This window comes from Schistocerca piceifrons, chromosome 4 (assembly GCF_021461385.2).
Source record: "Schistocerca piceifrons isolate TAMUIC-IGC-003096 chromosome 4, iqSchPice1.1, whole genome shotgun sequence".
In the NCBI taxonomy this organism is placed as follows: Eukaryota; Metazoa; Arthropoda; class Insecta; order Orthoptera; family Acrididae; genus Schistocerca; species Schistocerca piceifrons.
This window is the reverse complement of record NC_060141.1, coordinates 414,469,335-414,486,584: the sequence shown is the minus strand read 5'-3', so window position 1 is coordinate 414,486,584 and position 17,250 is coordinate 414,469,335. Positions and strand designations below refer to the sequence as shown.

Below are 17,250 nucleotides of genomic sequence, written 5' to 3'. Positions count from 1 at the left end.
TTATGGTGGGCATAAAAAAACCCACACTTGGTACTGTGTGTTATAAAAAATGCATTGGTATGTTTAGAGTCAAGAAACGGAAAGGCACTAGCATTTAGCCATATTTATAAATTAATTTGTTATGTGGATGTAAAAGGACTTGTTCCACATCATTAGGATTTATTGTGCAAATGATCCACGGGACTCTAAACTAACTGGAGAGAGGAAGTTCTGAAGTTTAAATTGATAACAGAAGCAAGACTTAGAAAAGTTAAGATACTAGGTGTTTATAATTAAAGTGCAGTTACTCACAGAAGTCCAGTGTGGGCTGTAATTATTGCATGGCAGCAAAACTTGGTAGGTTTACTAATGCGTTAACTCATAACGGACTAATGCTGGGAGGGAGGGAGGCAAACAGTTCCAATTTTGACCACCAGGTCCAAATCTGGTGTTGTGAATGTGCGAAACACATACAGAAATTTTCACATATGTAATGGTTTAAGAAAGGAATGTGACCAGAGCAAATCGAACAAGTGAGAAAGGCATAATGATGATTGTATTAAAAACTGCAGCTTACACACTTTGTTCAATATGAGCATCAGATGCCTATTAGATGCTGCATCCATAAAATGTTATCAACAGTTGCCAGTAGCAGTTCCATTAGAACCTGAGCAATATGTTCCTGTATACTGGGCATCAGATCAGAAAGAGACTGTTTGCATCCCTGGTAAATGCCCTTCTTTTTTAGATCTCTCCAAGTCAGGTGACCTTTCACCTTGCAGGCCATGCATCTGGCATCTTGCAAGGAAACAATGGTTTTCACACAGTTGCGCTCTTCCAAAGCAAGAATCACTTGCTCTAGAAGGAGGTCTCAATAATGTGTCGACATCAAGATGCACCTGACAGGCCCCTGGATGTATGCTGTTCACAGAAGAGTGGGCTGAGAATAAATGTGCTTGTGAATCCACACCAGACAGACATAGTGAGTGGAATGGCTTTTCAAGCACATCACAAAGTTTAACAATCCCCAAGTTCAGCAGTTCTGTGTATGAACTGCACCTTATACTGTAAAATGTGCCTGGTCACTTCACAGAATATTGTCTGGCCACATGTTATTAACTGATCCGTGTCAGAAGCTGAAGAGCAAAGTCAGAACATTGCTGCGGAAAATGAGATTTCGGTTGCTGTACCATACGGATCTTTTATGGGTACCACTGTAAAAGAGGGAGCAAAATTTTCTGTACTGTTAACCATGAGATGGACAATTCTCATGACACTGCACATGCACTAGCACTACACGGGCCATGTGCTGCATGATTAGTTACAGCAATGGCAACCTTATTACTAATTTATACTGGAATAGCACACCTTCCTCTTCCAGGTGCCACACCAGACTCACCAATGTTTCAATTTCATTGTCATCATCTTTAAACCATTTAATGATGCTGGACCTCTCCTCAGACATTTCCGTTGGTGATACTCCTTATAAAGTGCCAGATTTGTACCTAGTGGCCAAATTGGAATCAAATTTTTTTTTCCAGAGCAAATCAGTTCCACATTATCTCATTAGCATATTCGCTAAGCTTCACTGCCATATGATAATTGCAGTTCAACTGGACCTCTGTAAGTAGTTGCACTTTAATTATAATTCCTGGTACTTTCATAGGATTTGTTTATCTAGAGAAGAGTTCAGCAATGTAAAGTGGAGTACAATGATTGAAATCATCAGAAAAAAATGGAAATTTGTGGTAAGGTCTATAGGACCAAACTGCTGAGGTCATCTGTTCTTAGGCTTACACACTACTTAATCTAACTTAAACTAACTTATGCTAAGGGCAACAAACACACCCATGTCCGAGGGACGACTCGGAACCTCCAACGGGGGGGAGGGGGGGGGGGGCTGCGCAAACCGTCGCAAGACGCCTCAGACCGCACGGCCACCCTACATGGTGAAATCATCAGAAATATGGGCACTGCATAAAGAAAGATAGTTAATATACAATACATACAAGAACTAAGAGTGAACTACTCGTAAAAGAGTGGAAGACCGACGTGGAAATTCTTGGATTAAAAAGTGTGGAAGACAGGGATACAGCGTTTCTATTCTACCATTCAACGTGTATACTGAAAAAGCAATGAAATATATGAAATAAAGGTCCAGATGTGGGATTATAATTCAGGGTAAAAGGACATAAATGATATGATTCACTGATGACATTGCTACCCTCTGTGAAAGTGAGAAAGAGTTACAAGACCTGTTGAAAGGAATGTGTAGTCTACTGGGGACTGAATATGAAATAGTAATTCAAATAACAACAAAATAATGTTATGGGACAGATCAAAAAAATCCACTCACCAATCACCTGTAGCAAAAAACACACATAAAATGTATGTAAATGTGCAACCCTTTGGAGCCAGTGGCTCCTGGGAGAAGGGTTGAAGGGAAAGGAATAAGGATGAAGGAAAATGGCTAGCAAGATTTAAGAAATAGGGAGATTTATGAAAAAGTCACCAGAACCAGGGGTCAGGGAAGATATACTGGGCAGGATGAGATGAGAAGACTGATTATTGTTGCCTGCACTGGATGAGATTTGAAAATCTGAAAGCTTAAAGGTGGAAGATGGATAATAAGCAAAATAGAGATAACTAAAAAACAATGTGCAAGAGTCAATAAGAGCAGAAAGCTAAGTACATGGTAGACTGGTGGGGTAGGGGAAGGGGAGGGGGTCAGGGAGAAATAAAATAAAGTGGTGTGGAGTTGGGTGTAGGGATGTGAATGCGTGGTGGGGGGTAGAGAGATCAGAAAATAAAAGAGAGGAAAGGAAAGTAACAGTTACTGAAACTAAATGCTGAAAACACAGAAATTAACATAAATTTGGGCCAGGTGGGTGATGAGAACCAAGCACATGTTGTAATGCCAGTTCCCAACTACAGAGTTCTGAGAAACTGGTGCCAGGAGGAAGAACCCAGATGGTCTGTGTGGTGAAACAGGCATCAGCGACAGAACTGTCATGTTGTAGAGCATGCTCTGCACCCACTGTCTATGCCCATTCATCCTAGCTGATGAATTGGTGGTAGTGGTTGTACCAATATAGAGGGCTGAACAGTGTTTACATAAGACTTGGGGCTCTCACTCCGATAGTATATGTTTTTCCAGCTGCAGGGCTTATACGGGAGGTGGCAGGAGGATGCACTGAGTAAATCTTATGGTGGGGATGGTCACAGACATAGGAGCCATAGGGTAGGGAAATTGGTGCAGAAGGACCATAGGGTCTGGCCAGGGTATTGTGGAGACCTGGGGGGGAGGGGTGATGAAAATCTATTCTAGGTGTGGAGGACAACATGTCAGACAGAATGGACCTCATTTCAGGGTACGACTTAAGAAAGTCATAGCCTAGTCGAAGTATTTGATTAATATATTTAAGACCAAGATAGTGCCGAGTGACAAGAGGTGTACACCTAAGATGTTTTTGGGTGGGATCAGCAATACCAGAAAGGGAGAGCCAGCTGTGGAAAAACAAAAAACACATGTTGTGTACCAACTGTTATGCAAACACTGTCTCCCCCCTCCACACACACACACACACACACACACACACACACACACACACACACTAGTATGACTGATCAGCAATACCAGAAAGGGAGAGCCAGCTGTGGAAAAACAAAAAACACATGTTGTGTACCAACTGTTATGCAAACACTGTCCCCCCCCCCCCCCCCCCCCCCACACACACACACACATTAGTATGACTGCCAACAAGTTATCAATTAGGATGAATGGCCATAGACAGTGTATGTATTCTAGTAACAAACAATATCCTGTTGCACAGCATACTCCACAACATGACAGCTGTGACCTTGGTGCCTGTTTCACCACTCCCTCCTGACAATTTCTCAGAACTCTGCAGGCAGAAACTGGCATTACAATGTGTGCTTGGTTCTGGCCTAAATTTACTTTAATTTTGTTTTAGAAACAATTCCTTTTCTTTATTCATTTTTATTTACCTATCTGTCTGTTTCCCAACCCCATCTGTCTACCACGTACGTAGCTTTCCGTTCTTCTTGACACCTGCACAATTTTTTTTTTAACCAATAGTCTCTCATCTGCTTACTTCCCTACTTTTCACCTTTAAGCTCTCAGGTTTTCAAAATTTGCCCAGTGTAGGTAGCAGCAATCAGTCTTTCCTTATCATTCAGTCCAGTAAGTCTACCCTCACATATGGGGTTCTGGCCAACTTTTCTGTAACTCTTCCCATTTCTCAAATGTTACCAGTCCTTTTCCTTCACCCCTCTTTCTTTCCCTTCAACCCTTTTGCCAGAAGCAGCCACTGTCCCCAAAAGCTTGTGCATTTCCACATCTTTTGTGTGTTCTCTCCTGTCCCTGCTTGGTGAGTAGAATTTTGATCTTTTGAATTATATTATATTATCTTTTCAAACACTACTTATTGTTGTAAATAGAGACAAAAGTTTGATGGGTAACAGAAATGAGATCAGTGACAAATTGACATCAAAATTGAGAGTTACGGAGCAGGGGAAGAAAATGAATTCTGCTACCAAGGAAGCAAAATAACACACAACAGATGAGGAAAGGAGGCTGGCACAGAAAGATGAAGCAGACTGGCAAAGGTACAGATGAATGCATCCTTTTTTCCCACACTCTTCCTCTTCTCAATCTTAACCAGCCACCTCCTCTGCAACCACCTCCACCTTGCCCCCGGGATTCTAACTTCACTCTCTCTGTACCAACATCATATTTCCTGAATACCAACCCTCCCCCTCCCCTTCTCATCACTGTCATTGTCCATCGCACAAACTCAGCAGTGCCACTGCCCATGCCACATTCCTCTCCCATGAACCTGCTACCCCCCCCCCCCCCCAAAACTACCCTTCCCCAACACTCCCTTTCATTTCCCATTTCCATTATCTCTCACTCCCTACACCTAACAACCCCTCATCACAGTAAAGCTGCAATTCAGGCACAGTGTATTCAGCCAGCAGCACACAGATGTACAGGTGAGTGTGTATGTGCAAGTCTTGTTTATATACCTTCAATGACTCAATGCCTCTACTATTTACTCCTAAATTATTTACAGATTAGTCTGCAAGCACCAAACACTGGCCTTAATTTGGGAAGGTAATTTGTGAAAATGTATATCTAAAGCACAACATTGCATGAATGTGAATAATGGTAAAGAAATGAAATGGACTGAACTGAAGCATTTGTGATGCAGTGTTACAATGGACATTGAAAATTGCATCAACTGACAAGAAATAAGCAAGTTCTCTGCAGAACCCTTGAGGAAAAGAATTCATCAAAACCAATAACCTGAAGAGAGGCTTGGATGATAGGGCATGTGTTACGGCATCGGGGAATAATTTCCACAGTGGTACAGGGCTAACTTTTTTATGTTTGTTTTTTGGGATGCCAGAGGGAGCAACATTGGAATATATACAACAAATAATTGATGTCTTTAGGTGTGATTGCTACTTGATACTTATGATGAAGGGATTGGCACAGGAGAGTTAAGCATGGCATACAATTTCAAACCAGATAAAAGACAAATGACACAAAAAAGGGACACAGTCCCACAAAAGTGACATTGCTTGCACCCCATTCTCTTCCATGAGATTGCTGCCGTATTGCATGATAAATTTAGAAAATGAGTTCTCTTACACAAATAATGTGATCAATCATGAAAGGATTTTAAGGTGCAAATTGTGGCCGGAGAAGAAGGGGAAAGGTTCTAAACAAAATAGGCTGATGACATTACTTTATTTGGGTTTCAATCAGCTACATTAACCTTCATTGTTCCACTTAAATGGGTTCTGTTTATACTGCACTACACAATGATTGTGACACTAGGTTGGTAGCAGTTTTGAGCTCAGCAGGTACTCACATATGGAGAAACTCTGCTCAACATCTAGACAAACCAATGGAGTATATCTTGTCAGCACCCATAAAGGCAATTCAGTGAAAGTGGCAAAGGTTTCCATATTTGGATTATCCTTTAAATTTTACTCGAATTTGTCTTTAGTAAATCCATCCAGGATGTCCAAAACACTTCAATGGAGAAAGTGGAAAACATGTAGTGTGCTTGATCAGTCAGCATGAGCCTGATGTTTGTATTGTGCTCCCCCTCACCACAGGTTCATAATCAGTCACTGAATGATTGCATTATTGTGCAGGCATTTGTCTTCTCAAGTTGGAACATTTTGAAAAGCACAGGTTTAACCCATTCACCAGATGATGGAAAAAATTAACACATTCAAAGCATATATCTGCAGTTCATTTGTAGTTACATCTAAAATGAAACCCATTTCATGTTTGCTGACCACCTCTTTTATTTTCTCTAAAATGTTCTCATAAATTGCTGGTATGTAACTTTCTCTCAGAGCACTCTCATCTGGTACACCTCTGTGTGTGTACTTTTCATGAAATGATTTGAATACAGGATTGTTTACCTCATGGATTGGAATTGGTAATTGGATTAATGCCACGGCAAGATAGGCACTAAATTCATTCAATTATTGCTGCTTTTCACATCCTGAAGCAAAGGCGTGTATCAGAGTATAGTCTGCTTAGGTTTTGACTTGTGTTCAATGTTCTTTAAATGTTTGTTGTTACTGTTTCATTCACTTATTCTGTTTCTTCTATGCTTGTCACCAATTGCAATTTGTACTTCACAGGTAGCACATCACAGAATAATGCCATCAATTTTGATCAACTGAATCTCCAATTATTCTGTTGGCATAATTTTCTTATGAAAAATCCATTCTGGGAAAACACTAACATGGCCACCAAGACATATACAGATGATGGATGGCAACTGTTAATTCATGCCAGCACTAAATGAATTTAGATTTCGGCTATTGCAGCATCACTACTTAGATTTTATTTGATTTCACACCTACAGACTGGCCATTGTTGTTAGCAGTATGACTAATTACTGGTGCTTTCCATACATTATATTAAAGTATTTACCGACCACTGTTGACTTTTGGTTATACAAAATCTTAAAGTCCTTTCCAAGCACAGAAAAGAAATTTTATCTAATCCATTAAAACACAGATAAAAGTGGGGTGGAGGTGAGAAGGTGCTTAAGCATGAAGTGGAAGGGAAAAAAAGGAGCAAAATGTAGTAATCTCACAAAAAGGTGCAACAAATTGTGCTCGTTTTGCTTCATATCGTGTCCCCACATGCATATACTGACCTGTCTGGATGAGAATAGATATAATTTTGGAAAGACGCTGCACCTTAAAATCCCTTCTTTAATGATCAGAGCAGATCAGTGAAAACATGTAACAATAACATAGTAGTTTGTGAAATAGCAATCACGGAAGAAATGAAGTAACAAAATTAACAAACTTAGTCACACCAAAGCGAGAATCTATACAGAATCAAAATTATGTTGGTAGACAGCGTGACTAGGCATAACCTCAGTAGTAGGTAGTCTAGGGTGTTCACTGTGTTGACATTGTTATGTACTAGGCCTACCTGTAATGACGTAAAAATTAACATACTTGCATGAAAATAAATTTATTTTCCCATGTCAATGTCTTCAGCAGAGCTTCCAATGACTTGGGTTAATTTCACGTTCGCCCCCTCCCCCCTCCTCCTCCTCCTCCCCCCCAAGACCTTGAATGTCACCTAGTGATAAACTTTCTGGTAGTGATAAATAGTTTTTTAATGGACGCGCCTGCTGGGATACGAATGCAAAAGTACTGCCGTACAGGCTATTTTTACTTAGTTACTGAGAAACGGTGTGCAACATTCGTTACATAGACTACAACGTGATGCAGCAATAGACAATCTTATTTACCAAACTAATAATCTTAAAAAAAAAAAAGCTTCCTTCCTGTATTACTTCATACCACAATAATTACTTTCTGGTAAACAAGAAAATGACTCTCTGAATACTGTCTAGGGTTCAAATGGCTCTGAGCTCTATGGGACTTAACATCTGAGGTCATCAGTCCCCTAGAACTTAGAACTACCTAAACCTAACATAAGGTCATCACACACATCCATGCCCGAGGCAGGATTCGAACCTGCGACCGTAGCGATCGCGCGGTTCCACACTGAAGCGCCTTGAACCGCTCGGCCACAGCGGCCGGCACTGTCTAGGAAGTTGGGCTTAGGCCGTAGACGTTATTATATTTGTATTAAACAGTCTACTAACACCGTGCAAGACGACAAATGTTCTTCAGTTGGAAGACAGTTTGTATAAATACTGATAAAAAATGGTAACATTCAAAGGAACAACTAACACATACCAGACGCATAGAAGCGGGGAAAGGTGAAGGGTTGTCGTAATCCCAGTGTTATGACTTGCCGGCATTTGAGAAGTTTGTGCATATTTAAATTTTGTTTACATTCGCCACTTGGTACATCTTTGAAGTAGGAACTTGCAACATCGACAGGTTCGCCAACGTGTGAAAGATGTGACTGTGTAATGACGATATTTCGATGCTTTTTATAGCTCATATTATTGCAAGGAATTCACAATTCGACAATCTTACATCGTAATTGATACATTTGTATTGAAAATCAAACAGAAACGGGCAGAAAAACTCCATACAATTTCAACACTCCACATAACGAATTCATAGTCATGACATGTGCATGTCATCTTCGGCATAAATTGTTGGCCTTGTGAGTGAGTTCAAGGGCACGGGGAAAAATTTGTAAACATGACAACAAGAATGTGATATTTACATTATAGAATTCCAGAAAACACGAATTATCCAATAAGTTTGGACATAGGAGACAATATAAGTGTAAGTTTCAAATTCTGAAGGTGTCATTTAGTGTTCATAGTTTCAAAACATTAAAATTTCTGGTTTGCTGTTTTGCTTCAACTATTTTTCAAACAATAAATGAGCAAATATTTAAGGAAAGAGATATATTACTTCAAATTATACCGACAAGACTCAATATCAGTATTTTTATTCACATCAAGTATTTTGTACCAGTTTCAGAAATCGGGACTCCCGGACTAGGTAACGGTAGGCGCTCTTTAATTTGTACTCAACACCGGTCAACCAGTATTTTCAGCTAAATTCACGATTATCCATCCTGTCCTATTTATATTATATAACGGTATTCAGGTGTCACACTATAATGGAAACCATATAGACCAATTTTTACCAAGCAAACGTATGTCTATATTCCGGAATACTGATAAGCAATCTTTTCACGTTAGTTTACATTTGTAGTAATATTTACAGTAGTGGTATAGTACGTCATTTTATTTGTGTACAGGTTTACTATAAGCTAGTTTATACAAATTTTTCAAATGCTTTACCGGTATTGTTTTTCTTTTAGATGGACACATTTACTGGTAATGTACATACAACAGACTGGCAGCTATCAAAAGATAATGTTTCAGAGAGGATTCGTATGTTGCACAGCACTTCGCAGTGGAGTGACTGTTCTTTCAAAGTGGGTTCACAAACTCAGTCACAGGTTAGTTAGTCTATTATCACTTATAATGATATCAGATGTTGCTGTATCATTTGTCCCTCTAATAATAAAAAGAATTTTTTGATACCAGTCATTTTTGTGCAGACAAAAATCATGGGTAACGATAATGAGTTTTGACATAGGTAACATTGCAATAGTCAAATGTTTTTATGATGTTAAAAGACAGCCCACAAAATGATAGCATAAAATTTAATTCTGAGGTATTAAAATGTTCTGCTAAGAATTACATAGGACACCCCCACCCAGTAATACATTTCTTATAGTTGATGTACATTATATGCACATAACATACTAGTTGTAAATTTATCGACTATGTAATACTGCTTTTATGAATTTATGTTGCAGTTATAGTTATTTATATCAAAAAATGCATTAAGAATGTTATGAATGTAACATCTTGCTATACTGCTGATCAGTCTGTCACCACAACCTTTATTTCATGTTGAAATTCAGGCTCTTAGGGTACACTACAGATCAGTCAGTCAACACAACAAAGCTTTCGAAGAGTGACACTGTCACATTCTAATCAAAACTATTGCTGAAGCATATTTATTTCAAACAAACTTGCTTTAATATCATACGTTGATATCTGGAATGACTGCATATTTATAACATTAAATTAATAGAGTTTTTGTCTGAAATTTATTTGTCAGTCATAATTACAAAAAAGGGGGAGCGAGTAATTTAGTTGATGTAGAAGATTAATATGTGTTATTTTAATATAGGTCATTTTTATTATTATTCTGTTCTCGAATACTAAATGGGGTGGCACTGTGACCTGACATCCTGGAGAGTTGGGTTTAAATACCAATCCTGCAATTGAAATGTAGATTTTCAAAGCAATTGCTTGAATTTAAAAGATGAAGGATGATTTCTCACACTATTCTTGTTTAATTTGAGCATGTGGTCAGACTCTAATAACCATATAATGTATGAAATTTTAAACCCTGATCTTGCTTCCCTCCTTTTTCCTTCATTCTCTCATTTTCTATCATTTTGTTTTGGACGTTCTAATTTCATACTGTGGCTTTGTTTTACAAATCTGCACAACAGGACCTAGCAACAGACATATATAAGCATGATATTGTTAGATGACTGTTCCAGGTAACCATTTCTCATTTGCCAACAGTTAAAGGTATCACTGGTGTTACTAGGTGGATCTGTAATTCTGTTAGAAACAGATTATTTGTTTGTATTGAATCTATCCTCACTACATGAAGAAGAAAGCTGTCAGATTACCCACTTAGTGACGGAGATACACTATGTCGTCAAAAGTATCCAGACACTCCCAAAAACATACGTTTTTCATATTAGGGGCATTCTACTATCAGGTACCCCATATCAGCGACCTCAATAGTCATTAGGCATTGTGAGAGGGCAGAATGGGGCACTCTGCAAAACTCATGGACTTCGAACATGGTCAGGTGATTGGGTGTCACTTATGTCAGATGTCTGTACGTGAGATTTCCACATTCCTAAACATCCATAGGTCCACTGTTTTCTATGTGACAGTGAAGTGGAAACATGAAGGGATATGTACAGCACAAAAGCGTGCAGGCCAACGTTGTCTGTTGACTGACAGAGACCGCCGACAGTTGAAGAAGGTCATAATGTGAAATAGGTAGACATCTATCCAGACCATCACACAAGAATTCCAGACTCCGTCAGGATGCACAAGTACTATGACAGTTAGGCGGGAGGTGAGAAAACTTGGATTTCGTGGTTGAGCAGCTGCTCATAAGCCACACATCATGCCAGTAAATGCCACAAAATGCCTCGTTTGGTGTAAGGAGCATAAACATTGGATGATTGAACAGTGGAAAAATGTTGTGTGGATTGACGAATCATGGTACACAGTGTGGCGATCCAATGGCAGGGTATGGATATTGCAAATGCCCAGTGAACATCATATGCCAGGGTGTATAGTGCCAACAGTAAAACTGAGAAACGCTGGTATTATGGTGTGGTCATGTTTTTCGTGGAGGGGGCTTGCACTCCTTGTTGATTTGCATGGCGCTATCACAGCACAGGCCTACATTAAAGTTTTAAGCACCTTCTTGTTTCCCACTATTGAAGAGCAATTGACGGATGGCGATTGCATCATTCAGCACGATCGAGCACCTGTTGATAATGCATGGCCTGTGACGGAGTGGTTACATGACAGTAACATCCCTGTAAAGGACTGGTCTGCACAAGTCCTGACCTGAAACCTATAGAACACCTTTGGGATGTTTTGGAAAGCCGACTTTGTGCCAGGCCTCACCGACAGACATCAATACCTCTCCTCAGTGCAGTAATCCATGAAGAATGGGCTGCCATTCCCCAAGAAACCTTCCAGCACCTGATTGAATGTATGCCTGTGAGAGTGGATGCTGTCATCAAGGCTAAGGGTGGGCCAACACCATATTGAATTCCAGCGCTACCGATGGAGGGTGCCACAAACTCGTAAGTCATTTTCAGCTAGTTGTCCAGATACTTTTGATCACATAGTGTATATATGAACTGTATATAAAAGAATAGTACTGTATATTTGTGCTCTAAAATATTTACAACATAAACAAAAATGATATTTCGATAAATATTAAAAGATAGTCCTAGCTCGCATGGTGCTCTTCATTGGCTCGAGAGATATTTCACTGGGTTGGGCGTTATCAGGTTATCTCCTGCAATGTGGGTTGGAGATAACCAGATGAAATGGATCATTTTTGATCCAATAATGAGCATTTTGCAACCTAAGACTGTTTGTTTTTGGTATTAATCACAATATAAGGTTACTGTGCCACCACACCACAATGGACTGGAACAAATTTTATTAACAAATTTAGATAATACATCACATAACAAGTAATAAAGATATGGACAATTGCCAACACAAATACGTAAAGATGTAAAATATCAAGTACTTATACATCTAGAAAATGAGAAATACATACCAAAATTAACAACCGCTACCATGAAAATGTTGCATTTTCAGTTATTTACAATGAACCATGGACCTTGCCGTTGGTGGGGAGGCTTGCGTGCCTCAACGATACAGGTAGCCGTACTGTAGGTGCAACCACAACGGAGGGGTATCTGTTTAGAGGCCAGACAAATGTGTGGCTCCTGAAGAGGGGCAGCAGCCTTTTCAGTAGTTGCAGGGGCAACAGTCTGGATCATTGACTGATCTGACCTTGTAACACTAACCAAAATGCCCTTGCTGTTCTGGTACTGCAAACGGCTGAAAGCAAGGGGAAACTACAGCTGTAATTTTTCGCGAGGGCATGCAGCTTTACTGTATGATTAAATGATGATGGCGTCCTCTTGGGTAAAATATTCCGGAGGTAAAATAGACCCCCATTCGGATTTCCGGGCGGGGACTACTCAAGAGGATGTCGTTATCAGGAGAAAGAAAGCTGGCATTCTGCGGATCGGAGCGTGGAATGTCAGATCCCTTAATCGGGCAGGTAGGTTGGAAAATTTAAAAAGGGAAATGGATAGGTTAAAGTTAGATATAGTGGGAATTAGTAACGTTCGGTGGCAGGAGGAACGAGACTTCTGGTCAGGTGAATACAGGGTTATAAATACAAAATCAAATAGGGGTAATGCAGGAGTAGGTTTAATAATGAATAAAAAAATAGGTGTGCGGGTAAGCTACTACAAACAGCATAGTGAACGCCTTATTGTGGCCAAGATAGACATGAAGCCCACGCCTACTACAGTAGTACAAGTTTATATGCCAACTGGCTCTGCAGATGACAAAGAAATTGATGAAATGTATGATGAGATAAAAGAAATTATTCAGATAGTGAAGGGAGATGAAAATTTAATAGTAATGGGTGACTGGAATTCGAGAGTAGGAAAAGGGAGAGAAGGAAACGCAGTAGGTGAATATGGATTGGGGCTAAGAAATGAAAGAGGAAGCCGCCTGGTAGAATTTTGCGCAGAGCATAACTTAATCATAGCTAACACTTGGTTCAAGAATCATAAAAGAAGGTTGTATACATGGAAGAAGCCTGGAGATACTGACGGGTTTCAGATCGATTATATAATGGTAAGACAGAGATTTAGGACCCAGGTTTTAAATTGTAAGACATTTCCAGGGGCAGATGTGGACTCTGACCACAATCTATTGGTTATGATCTGTAGATTAAAACTGAAGAAACTGCAAAAAGGTGGGAATTTAAGGAGATGGGACCTGGATAAATTGAAAGAACCAGAGGTTGTACAGAGTTTCAGGGAGAGCATAAGGGAACAATTGACAGGAATGGGGAAGAGAAATACAGTAGAAGAAGAATGGGTAGCTTTGAGGGATGAAATAGTGAAGGCAGCAGAGGATCAAATAGGTAAAAAGATGAGGGCTAGTAGAAACCTTTGGGTAACAGAAGAAGTACTGAATTTAATTGATGAAAGGAGAAAATATAAAATTGCAGTAAATGAAGCACGCAAAAAGGATCTCAAAAATGAGATCGACAAGAAGTGCAAAATGGCTAAGCAGGGATGGCTAGAGGACAAATGTAAGGATGTAGACGCTTATCTCACTAGGGGTAATATAGATACTGCCTACAGGAAAATTAAAGAGACCTTTGGAGAAAGAAGAACCTCTTGCATGAATATCAAGAGCTTTGATGGTAACCCTGTTCTAAGCAAAGAAGGGAAAGCAGAAAGGTGGAAGGAGTATATAGAGGGTCTATACAAGGGCGATGTACTTGAGGACAATATTATGGAATTGGAAGAGGATGTAGATGAATATGAAATGGGAGACACGATACTGCGTGTAGAGTTTGACAGGGCACTGAAAGACCTGAGTCGAAACAAGGCCCCCGGAGAAGTCACAGCTGCAAAATACTAACACGAATTCTTCACAGACGAATGGAAAAACTGATAGAAGCCAACCTCGGGGAAGATCAGTTTGGATTCCGTAGAAATGTTGGAACAAGTGAGGCAATACTGACCCTACGACTTATCTTAGAAGAAAGATTAAGGAAGGGCAAACCTACGTTTCTAGCGTTTGTAGATTTAGAGAAAGCTTTTGACTATGTTGATTGGAATATTCTCTTTCAAATTCTGAAGGTGGCAGGGGTAAAATACAGAGAGCGAAAGGCTATTTACGATTTGTACAGAAAGCAGATGGCAGTTATAAGAGTCGAGGGGTATGAAAAGGAAGCAGTGGTTGGGAAGGGAGTGAGACAGGGTTGTAGCCTATCCCCGATGTTATTCAATCTGTATATTGAGCCAGCAATAAAGGAAACAAAAGACAAGTTCAGAGTGGGTATTAAAATCCATGGAGAAGAAATAAAAAATTTGAGGTTCGCCGATGACATTGTAATTCTGCCAGAGACAGCAAAGGACTTGGAAGAGCAGTTGAACAGAACGGACAGTATCTTGAAAGGAGGGTATAAGATGAACATCATCAAAAGCAAAACGAGGATAATGGAATGTAGTCGAATTAAGTAGAGTGATGCTGAGGGAATTAGATTAGGAAATGAAATACTTAAAGTAGTAAATGAGTTTTGCTATTTGGGGAGCAAAATAACTGATGATGGTCAAAGTAGAGAGGTTATAAAATGTAGCTTGGCAATGGCAAGGAAAGCGTTTCGGAAGAAGAAAAATTTGTTAACATCGAGCATAGATTTAAATGTCAGGAAGTCATTTCTGAAAGTATTTGTATGGAGTGTAGCTATGTATGGAAGTGAAACGTGGATGATAAATAGTTTAGACAAGAAGAGAATAGAAGCTTTCGAAATGTGGTGCTACAGAAGAATGCTGAAGATAAGATGGGTAGATCGCATAACTAATGAGGAGGTATTGAATAGAATTGGGGAGAAGAGGAGCTTGTGGCACAACTTGACTAGAAGAAGGGATCGGTTGGTAGGACATGTTCTGAGACATCGAGGGATCACCAATTTACTATTGGAGGGCAGCGTGGAGGGTACAAAACGTAGAGGGAGACCAAGAGATGAATACACTAAGCAGATTCAGAAGGATGTAGGCTGCAGTAGGTACTGGGAGATGAAGAAGCTTGCACAGGATAGAATAGCATGGAGAGCTGCATCAAACCATTCTCAGGACTGAAGACCACAACAACAACAATGAAAATGAAGTTCAAAGGATACTGCCTTAATCATAGATAAAATAATGTAAATTTGACGTAACTGCAAAAGAAGGAAGTAGAGTACCATACAATTAAAATATTCCATGTGGTTGTTTTTGGATGATGCTGTTTTGAGAGTGCAATGCCAAAAGACAGTATCAAAATGCAGGAACACCTGCAGAGAATCAACAGTTAGTGCAGTGACTGTCAGCTGTCAATCACTCAAGAAAAGAAAAGGAACCTCCATTATCGTACACCACTTTCAAGTGAGTGATAATTTCTTTTTCAGTGAAATTATTGTCTTGTGAAACACTGTCCATTTCCATTGACCGAAGCTGCTGTTACTCAGAACTGATTGCGAACATATAGACAAACAAGACAAGCAATAGGAATGTGCTGTGGGTGTGTACACTTATGCAGTTATGTGACAGATTGACACAGAATCAATTGTGTGATATTTTTGTTCAGTGACGATATTGAAGTTAGTGGTTCAGTCAATCTGCTGTAACCATTTATGTCACTGTTGACACTACATGGTGGCTGCAATACTAATGAGAGTCTGTTCTGTAGCTTAGCTTAAGATGTTGGTTAGGTTGGAGTTTGAAAATGGAATGACATGAAATGATGTCTGTGCAAGTACGAGGGTTGACTGAAAAGTAATGCCTTTGCCTTCGTAACTCTTCAACAGTTGCCAGCATTGGCATGCCGCAGGTACTGGCTTCGTCTGTAGTCTCTTCTCTACGGCTCCAGTTGGTGGGAAGCCTTAGCATTGAACGGTTGTGTTGTTACAGTGCAAAGTATGGAACCCTGTGCAGACGGTCGGTCAAAGCTGTTTAAGCAACGTGCAGTCATTGAATTCTTGACAGCAGAAGGTGTCACATCAAAGGAGATTCAACAGAGAATGAAAGCAGTTTATGGTGATTGTGTTGATGTGAGTACTTTGCGTCGTGGGGCAAGTAAGTTTAAAGATGTTGAGGCGGGAACATCTGTCCTGTGTGACAAACCAAGAGTTGGACGTCCTGTGACAGCAACCACCGAGTTTCACAAGCGAAATGTTGATGGATTGATTCAGGACGATCGTCATATTACTTGGAGAGAAATTGCAAGCACAATTGCCATTTCACAAGAATGTGTGGGTTACATTACTGCTTTGCTTGGCTATCTGAAGATCTGTGCACGATGGGTACCCCAGATGCTGACTCCTGTAGTGAAAGCGCACAGACTTGAAATTTGCCAGGGACTCCTCTCGTGTTACACGAATAAAGGTGGCACCTTTCTCCATTCAATTGTTATGGGACAAAACATGGATACACCATTACGACCCGGAGCCAAAACGTCAGTCTATGGAATATCGACACAAAGACTCGCTGCAGAAAAAGAAATTCAAGACACAGCCCTCAGCTGGAAAAATCATGCCCACAGTGTTCTGGGATGCGGAGGGTGTTAACCATTTTGATTTCACTGATCGTGGAACAACAATAAATTCAGGGTGTTACATCACAATATTGCGAACTCTGAAATGTTGGCTAACAAGGGCCCAAAAGGAAAAGGGAAATGTTTTCCTGCAGCATGACAATGCCAAACCACACACCTCACACGTCACCACTGCAGAACTGCAAGGACTGAATCTCACCACCGTACGGCATCCTCCATACTCACTCCAGGCAAATGTCGGGATGGTTCCTTTCAAAGGGCACGGCTGACTTCGTTC

At 40.1% G+C, this 17,250-nt stretch overlaps 2 protein-coding genes across 2 annotated transcripts in view; one reads left to right on the top strand and one right to left on the bottom strand.

The window, feature by feature from the left end:
- The window catches only part of LOC124795128 (ATP synthase mitochondrial F1 complex assembly factor 2), a 37,061-nt gene extending 28,579 nt beyond the window's left edge, over positions 1–8,482 (bottom strand). The window contains exon 1 of the mRNA XM_047258992.1: positions 8,257–8,482. Coding sequence (XP_047114948.1) covers positions 8,257–8,467 — 211 coding nt within the window. The 5' untranslated portion in view covers positions 8,468–8,482. The remainder of the gene's footprint in view (positions 1–8,256) is intronic.
- A 144-nt stretch (positions 8,483–8,626) lies between these two features.
- Positions 8,627–17,250, top strand: part of LOC124796272 (BTB/POZ domain-containing protein 6-like) — a 33,019-nt gene continuing 24,395 nt past the window's right edge. Inside the window, exons 1-2 of the mRNA XM_047260385.1 lie at positions 8,627–8,760; positions 9,308–9,448. Of these exons, the coding sequence (XP_047116341.1) occupies positions 9,308–9,448 (141 nt within the window). The 5' untranslated portion in view covers positions 8,627–8,760. The remainder of the gene's footprint in view (positions 8,761–9,307; positions 9,449–17,250) is intronic.